General features: G+C 33.5%; 2 protein-coding genes across 2 annotated transcripts; one reads left to right on the forward strand and one right to left on the reverse strand.

Annotated features, from left to right (window-relative positions):
- Positions 1 to 811: 811 nt before the first annotated feature.
- Arl2 (ADP ribosylation factor-like 2) lies at positions 812 to 3,758 on the forward strand. Its single transcript, XM_073073488.1, has 4 exons — positions 812 to 1,026; positions 1,595 to 1,750; positions 2,446 to 2,644; positions 3,084 to 3,758. Exons 1-4 carry the CDS (start codon positions 962 to 964, stop codon positions 3,216 to 3,218), a joined length of 555 nt encoding a protein of 184 aa, XP_072929589.1. The 5' UTR covers positions 812 to 961; the 3' UTR covers positions 3,219 to 3,758.
- Positions 3,751 to 8,151, reverse strand: Pnn (desmosome associated protein-like protein pinnin). The gene is made up of 7 exons (XM_073073487.1): positions 7,929 to 8,151; positions 7,721 to 7,855; positions 6,700 to 6,922; positions 6,173 to 6,467; positions 5,695 to 5,855; positions 5,169 to 5,292; positions 3,751 to 4,642 (listed from the first exon to the last, which is right to left on the reverse strand). The coding sequence occupies exons 1-7, from the start codon at positions 8,057 to 8,059 to the stop codon at positions 4,476 to 4,478; spliced, it is 1,236 nt and encodes a 411-aa protein (XP_072929588.1). The 5' UTR covers positions 8,060 to 8,151; the 3' UTR covers positions 3,751 to 4,475.
- Between the last annotated feature and the right edge of the window lie 222 nt (positions 8,152 to 8,373).

Below are 8,373 nucleotides of genomic sequence, written 5' to 3' on the forward strand. Positions count from 1 at the left end.
TTAATCCTCTAAAAATGTTGATAATTCTTATTTAAACGCGTAAAAGTTTTTTTTTACAAAATTTAAGAATATAACTTAATCCAATCAACTTTATGTGTAATTTGCTTTTAAAATTTCCCCCTCAATCTCTCAATTCCTCAATGTAGGGTTTTCTAAGTAGTAACACAGATACCGTAGCAAAAAACAAATATATAAATCATATACACCCAGACATACTTTAGCACTCCGGTAAACCCTAGATGAAATTTATAAATAGAATATTATATTGGACGAAAACCCAGAGTTCAGAGTGTTTCGTATATAGTACAGTCACCTTCCTCGTACTTGTTGAGTGTATAGATTTTATTAGTATAAAGTGATAATAAACAAATATTACCGAATGATGAACATACTATATATCATTGTTTCTAATTCTAAATTTAAACATCTACAACGCTGAGAAATAACCGTTGCATGCACAGGCTTTCATTAGTATTGTAAATTTTAATCTCGTTAGATCTAAATCTGATTACAATCATGGAACAACTAAAAATGTAGTTATAATACTCTGCAGTAAAGTAACCTTATGTTAGATACTCACATTCAGTCATGGCGAATTTATCTTGAATTAATAAAATATATTATAATTTTCACCACCATGATTTATCAAAATTATTGCATTATTAAGTATTTATATAGAAAAATATAAATAAATGATTTTACTGCAGATATATTAGTCAGTATTATTGTCACTATATATACATATCTCCCATTTCAGAAAATTGATAAAAAATACGTAATCTGTGATAATAAGTAATACTTGACAAACGTTGACATTGACATTTGTTCAATTTCATTTCATGATTCAATATTTTTGTTTCTCCATCACCGTTTTAAATTTTCTCATAAATAATTATTTTTCCTCAATGAAATAAGAAAGGCATGTGAAAAGGTTAAGTTATAAGAATTTAAGTTTTTCGAAATGGGTTTCCTAACCATCTTGAAGAAACTGCGGCAGAAGGAGAAGGAAATGCGAATACTTATGCTGTATCCTTTTTATTTTCGTGGAAGTTTTACGAAAAGTATACCGATATGAAGTTAGTTTCTATTAATATAACTTATTCTTTATTTATTTTCGCGTCTCCTGAACTAATAAGTTGGGAATTAATTTTTGTTCTACTTAGTTTTAAATGTTGAACCTTATACAGGTGGTATCTTATTAAGTAATTTAAAGTATATTCAACTGTTATTATATACCGTTAAGAGCTTTTAAAACGTATTTAACTCCATTAGGGTTAGGGTTTGTTTTTTAAAAACCATAAAACTTGAGTGTCTTCATTTGTTATATCTAAGCAGATAATAAACTGCTAATTTTTAATAGGGCTTACTGCAAAATTGGATTTTAAAACAAAGATTCAATTCTTATTATCCTTCATAGGGATCCAAAACTGAAATATATTTCTATATGTACAGTTTTAATTTAAATTTGTTTCTTGATCATTATTTACACAGCACAAGAGCTATGGCCTACTTTCACAAAAAAAAAACAATACAGTGTGTAATACCTTTTTAATACAATATCAAAACAGACCATACCCTTACATTTATCTCTCAGAGGACTAGACAATGCTGGCAAGACCACAATATTGAAGAGGTTCAATGGAGAACCTATTGACACAATATCTCCCACACTAGGCTTCAATATCAAAACCTTGGAGCATAGGGGCTACAAACTGAATATATGGGATGTGGGTGGGCAGAGGTCCTTAAGGTAAGGATAACTATCACTAAATAATATATTTTATATCACGGCGTGCGTAAATGGACGTTTTACGCACGCTTCGCGTGCGCAAAACCCCCATTTCCGACCCCGTAATATAAAATTTTATACAACACGCGGACGAAAAATGTTTTTCTGACTCGTGTGATTGCAGTCCTCGCCTGCGGCTCGGCCTGCAAACTCACACTTGTCAGAAAAAAATTTTTCGTCCTCGTATTGTAATGTACTATATGTACTTCTATGATACATGTAAGATGCCTTACAAATTACTTGAAATTGTTATGTTAGCAAATATATAAGAAAACTTGTAACTATTGTGTCGATCTATGTGGGTGCAAATTCTCGATCACTGTGATCCCTTATTTCATTCCCATACTTCTTTGTTGACACATAAGACATATTTGTGAACTAAATAATCATTATTTCCATGCTCATCCAAACTTTTTTAGTACTTCAAACCAATACCAAAAACTACAAGTCTACCTGCCAGTCAGTCAATTTTTCAACTGGTATATGAAATGGTGGATTTTAGGGAGGCAAAGAGGGAGGGGAGGTATGGATGAGGTAGGTAATGGGAGTAGGAATGGTAGAATTCCAATGTATGACATGGTTTTTGAATTGCTGGAGGACGGGGCCTACTCTTGGCAACACCTGTGGGTTTAACATTTTTCCATTATTTGTTACAGATCATATTGGAAGAACTACTTCGAGAGCACAGATGGTGTAGCGTGGGTAGTGGACAGCGCGGACGCGCGGCGACTGGCGGACTGCGCGCACGAGCTGCATTCTCTGCTCAGGGAGGAGAGGCTTGCTGGAGCCACTCTGTTGGTGCTGGCCAATAAGTCTGATCTGCCTGGTGCTCTCAACTTGCAGGAGATTAGAGAGGTTGGTTGATTGAAACAATATGAATATGTTCTGATTAAAGAAAAAATACAATTAGTTCTAAGATTTTGCAATGAAATAGCTCTGGAAGTAGCTTTCGTAGTAATACTATAATTCTTAAAGGAGCTTTCTTAAATGAATTGAATTATATGATAATAATTATGTCTGTAGAATTTGTTTCTTAAAATAGGAATAGAAATTTGTAATTTTAGCCCTAGTTTTCATAGTAGTGCCTTAAAAATTAATTAGGGTTCTTCAAAAATCATTAATTGTAAATTATCTCAAAAATGTGTGTACAATCCAATGCTCCAATGAACTAAAAGTAACATGAAATAATATTTCGTTTTGTTAACACTGATCATACTAACGATAAAACTTCCGTAGCATAAGGAAACGCAAGTAAAATTGGACCTGTTTCTAATGTACTATGTGATCCTATCAGGCACTAGAGCTGGACAGCATCAAGTCGCACCACTGGCGCATCGTGCGCTGCTCGGCCGTCACCGGCGAGAATCTGCTGGACGGTATGGACTGGATGCTAGACGACATCGCTTCACGGATATTTACGCTCGATTGATTACGCCCCTTGTATTTTATGACCAACTTAATGTATTTATTATATTTTTGCTATTTTACAATGTCAAGTGAGGTATGAGTGAGTCATGGGCCATTTTAAGCCCTATATGCAAAAAAAGGCAATAACATAACAATTGTATAATTGCAATTTACTTTATAACTGTGCTTATAATTGTTATAAAGGTATACACTTTATGTGAAAGGTATATAGGGATATTATAAATTGTACACATGCACACATATTGATATTACGTAAATATTGTTGCAAATAGTATTCCTATAGTGTCAACTATTTATTTATTTTAGTACCCTTGTACTTGCTTTTATATTCTGCATAGCATTTACTAATTCAAAATAATATTAATATGTAGGGCCTGAAGACAGCAGGATTAAGAAAACCTGCCTAATTAATTAATACTTTTTATGCAACAAAATTAATTGTATTATTTAACATTCCTGCCAAGATATGTGTTGTCGCAAATTATTTTATATTACACCTTTTTGTACTAGACATTTTTAATAAAATAAAAGCCTTATAAGATTTGATGTTTTATTTCACGATGATTGGGCAAATATATTCCGATGCTCACAAGTTATCTATTTTACTTAATACACTATATAGCGCACACTTCACTACACAGTACGCAGTGGCCAGAAGGATTGGAACTTAAACTTGAGTCTGGTTAAAATATGTAAACTTTGAATTTTCAGTCTATAGCGGACTATATGGTATTGTAACAAAATGTTATAAGGCATTTTATACTTATAAGGCATATTGAGGAAGAATTATTCCAATAACTATGCAATTTAATGTGCAGTGACATACCTAATGTACCTTTAGTTGAAGATATCCATTTCTAGCAAAGTCTCAGTGCATAATCTGCAAGACTTTTTCCCAAAAATGTATATCCTTGTCCATACTCTGCGAGAAAGGACATTATGAGAAAGGGGCAATATAATCTTAGAACCCCAGTTTTGTAAAGAAGAGCAAAGTCTTAGTTCTATTGTATTCTTATCTACCATACTAATGTTTTATAATATTCTATGTTCCCAGCTTGTAAAAATAATACAAAATATATATCATCTAATTGACTCTGTTCAACCTGATTTTTCTTTATAGAATTAATAATATTCCTTAGGCGCACATATTTAAATACTGACTTTTATATATTGAATTAGTTAAATAAGTTGATTTATTCATTTATCCAGGCTCAAATTTAAGTAAACTCCTTGTTGGGTTCTCACTATGGTTAAACAGTTAGGAATGATCTGAAGGTTCCGAGGGCTCAGTGGGTTTGTCTGCATCATTAACACTTGTTTTGCTTCCGCTTGTATCCATGTTTTCCACTTTCTCTACTGTTGCCTCCGGTGCTTCTGGGGTGATGTCCTGTTCTGCTGTTGTATCCATTTTACTTTCATCTGACTCTGTAATAAACAAATAAATTGATATGATTTTTTTTCCAATTTATTAATGCTACATAATGCACTAATTTTCAAAACAACAAGATTCATAATTAATACAATTAACACATCTGCATTATTAAATAATTATCTTATCGCGACACTTTAGTATTCCAATAAATAAAATTTTCCTTATTAATTGTTGCCTAAAATTACTACCTAAAATTGCATTGACTTTGCTGTATACATAAAGGAACCCTTCATCTTCACATACACAGTCATATACTTAAGTTTGTTGTACATTGGTACGCTTTTTCAACTCACTGACCCAACCTAGGATTCCCTGTGTCATGGTTGCCATGGACACACACAGACAAATACACAAACACCCAGACCCAGAGACAGAAACCTAAATTCATCAATTAGATTTCTGTCTGGCTGGGGATCGAACCCGGGACCCTCTGCGCGTCAGATGGGTATGGTGACCGCTCCGCCACGCAGGTCATCACGCGGGTGGTGTTAGTTATTATCATTAATACTTATTCTTTACCTTTCTCTTCTTTAATAGCCTGATTCTCAGCTGCATCATCATGTCTATCATCTCCATCACTGTCATCCTTTTCCAAATCCACGTCCATAGCAAACTTGTCTCGCTTTCGGCCTCTGTCTTCATCCTGGAAAATACACTAAGTTAGTTAGAAACAATCTTGCAAGAAGTTGTACAAATGAAGCTAGTGTATTGTTGTGTTTGAACCATAGACCTGTATTTGTTTTTTTGATAGGTATGTGGTTTGAACAATCAAATTCAATTCTAGTTGGATTTATTAATAATTCATTCTTATAGAAATTCTTTTTGAACATATTATAGGTGTCTTCTTTTTGAAAGGTGTTTCTTTATGAAAAATCAGTGCCACATCTGTGTGCCTAATTTACATTATTAATACTAAAAAAAAAATTACAACACAAATTGACTTACAAAATCAAAAACATTGAAGTATTTCGCATGCCTTGAAATCAGTTCCAACAATGTCTGTGTCGTATTTACTGTAATTTATGTTAATTTGTTGTATTCTAACCTTAATTTCAACATCCTTATGTACTTGTCCTGATTTATCTTCATCTTCATGTGAGTTCTCGGGATCATTTTCCTTAGCACCAGGTCCTCGTGGTCGAAGACACCTCGCCTCTATTCGCTGCAGCTCCTCTTGAAGCTGCTCCCTCTTTCTTACCATGCATTCTGTACAAAACCATCCATTTGGTGTTATTGGTTATAAAATAAATCTTCAATGCTAAAATGTTAGTTAGAAAGAAAATACAGCCAAAAATACAATCTTCTTCTTATTCGAATTTAGTAATAAAAGAAAAATTAGCAATAATTATGAGAAAGGCTTATAAATAAAATTCCTTTATTTATTGATAAGTAGTTGTGCACACTTTATACTTACTGCGATATAAAGGACCGTACTTTGCTGTAATATTGAACAATATGATTTACGTGCATCAAGTACAATATTAAATTTGTTAACATGCATATCAAAACCGAATCATACTTACTCTCATGGTATTTTCTACTAGAGTCCAACCTCTCTTGTGCCTTCTCCGACATTTTCTTTGGCAGCCAGTATATGTGCGGCTTCACTTTGGTGAGGATGAAGTTACCCAGGGTCTTCTGTGACTCTTCCCACTTCTCAAACTCCTGAACCCTGCCCATCTTGGCTTCCAAGGCCTTAATAGTGGACTTTTTGTGTTCCCTCTCAGCAAACAATGTCTTCCGTTCTTTCTGTTCCCTTTCTTTTTCTAACCGTGCTTGTTCTTCTATTTTTCTTTCCACTTGAGCTTTTTTCTCTTCCTAGAAATGAATTATAGGTATAGTTAAAGCAAAAGACTGAATGTTTTAATTGACTTTTTATGATGTGAATGTTATTGTATAATAGGATCTGTAGACATGATGCTATGATGAAAAACATCATAAAAGCATTAAAATTATGTAAGTAAATAGACTACTTTTTCCTACAATGTACAAGTCACAACTTCTAGTAAATTTTACGAGTAAATGAAATCAACCTGGCCACAAATTTTACCTTAGTCTGAAGGGTAATTTCTTCCTGCTTGAATTTCTGTAATGTGCCAAGTAGAGAGCCAAATATTCTCCGGTTGCGTTTTCTAGCTTGTTCGTCATCGCCCTGGGCGCGGAGCACAGCCGCCCGTGTCGGCAGCTCCCGGCACACGGCTGACGGCACTCGCGCCTTTTTTGTACCCGGCCCATCATCTTCACCATCACTGTCATTTACTCTTGCTGAGAGCCTGAACAATAATTAATATACAATTTAGAGTTGTTTTCACTCAATAAACAGGACACAAACGATGGAGTAGGAAGGTCCTCAAATGGAGATCATGTCTCGGCAAAGGAGTACAAAACAACCTTGGTCAGGCGGACTGATGATCTGAAGCGGACTGGAGTCAGCCAAAAATCAGTCTGAATGGCGCAGATTAGGGGAGGCCTATATCGAGCAGTGGATACTTAGAGGCTGATGGATGGATGGATTGATCAACCAATATACAATACTATAAACAAAAATAAAAATAGTGCTAGAAAGTAGAATCCAATGCAATAATGCCAGAATGGTTATTTGTACACATAATTAAAGTATGAGTTAATAAGTTTGTTATATCGGAAGTTGTTCCGCCATTTGTTATCAATATTCATACTGTGATTACAATAAATATAGATTAACATTGTGATAGCTGTAACAATAATCGATTAATTTCTATGCCAATTATAACATAACAAAAATGTGCAATGTTCAGCATTTTAGACATCCACCTCTAATGCATAAATAACTGTGTATATATAAAAGTTTATAGTAGTTTTGTATGTAAACTTTATAAAAAAAGGGATACATGAGACATAAATACTAAAACCGATCGGCTGACCGGAACGAATGTCATTAAATAACATTAATTAAAAGTACATAAAGTAATCAAGTACCTAGCTCCGATCTTAGAGATAATGAAATGATGTCATTAGTAGCAGAATTCATGGTGCACCGAGATGGTGTATAATGTATTAGCCTATGTATTGTTATTTTAAATTAAACTCACCTACTAAATACAGTTTTAGTCTCGTGTTTACGTTTGTTGAATAAATCATCATTTTTGTAGTTATTGCCCGCGTCGGGGTATGAATTCCGGCCTTGGCGAGACCCTCCTCTTGCATAGTCTCCCGAAGGGTTAAACCTATAAATTACCGATATGTATTACACAAAAATACTAATCATAATCATAAAATGAATGACAAGCCAACACTAACCTATCGTTAGAAAAACGTCCTGTTGTTTGTACTATCTTTTTAATGTTTTCATCTATTTTAAACAAACTACTCCTTTCATTTTCTAACTGGGCTCGTAACGCACTAAAAGATACAGCTATTTCCGTGCCCATAATATGAGGAATAACTATAATATGAATAAATGAACATTAGCACTTCACAAATTCAATCTGAATTTCTGAAATTTACATTCATACAGACAAGCAAAAGCAAGACAGTGCATAATGAAAGTATTGCCATATACATACACCTTATTTAATAATATTTATATAAGTAAAAATATAATTTTGAAATATAAAAAATATCAGCAGATTATTTTTTTTGCTTTTAAATAGATAAATGTCCTAAAAATAATTAAAACAAAAAATAACATTGTAGTAACGTGTCTACTACTAGATACTAGATGGCGCTAGTAATGTAATAATTT

Source organism: Epargyreus clarus, unplaced genomic scaffold (genome assembly GCF_041222505.1).
Source record: "Epargyreus clarus isolate Ecla_fem2 unplaced genomic scaffold, WU_Ecla_fem_2.2 ptg000006l, whole genome shotgun sequence".
Taxonomy (NCBI): Eukaryota; Metazoa; Arthropoda; class Insecta; order Lepidoptera; family Hesperiidae; genus Epargyreus; species Epargyreus clarus.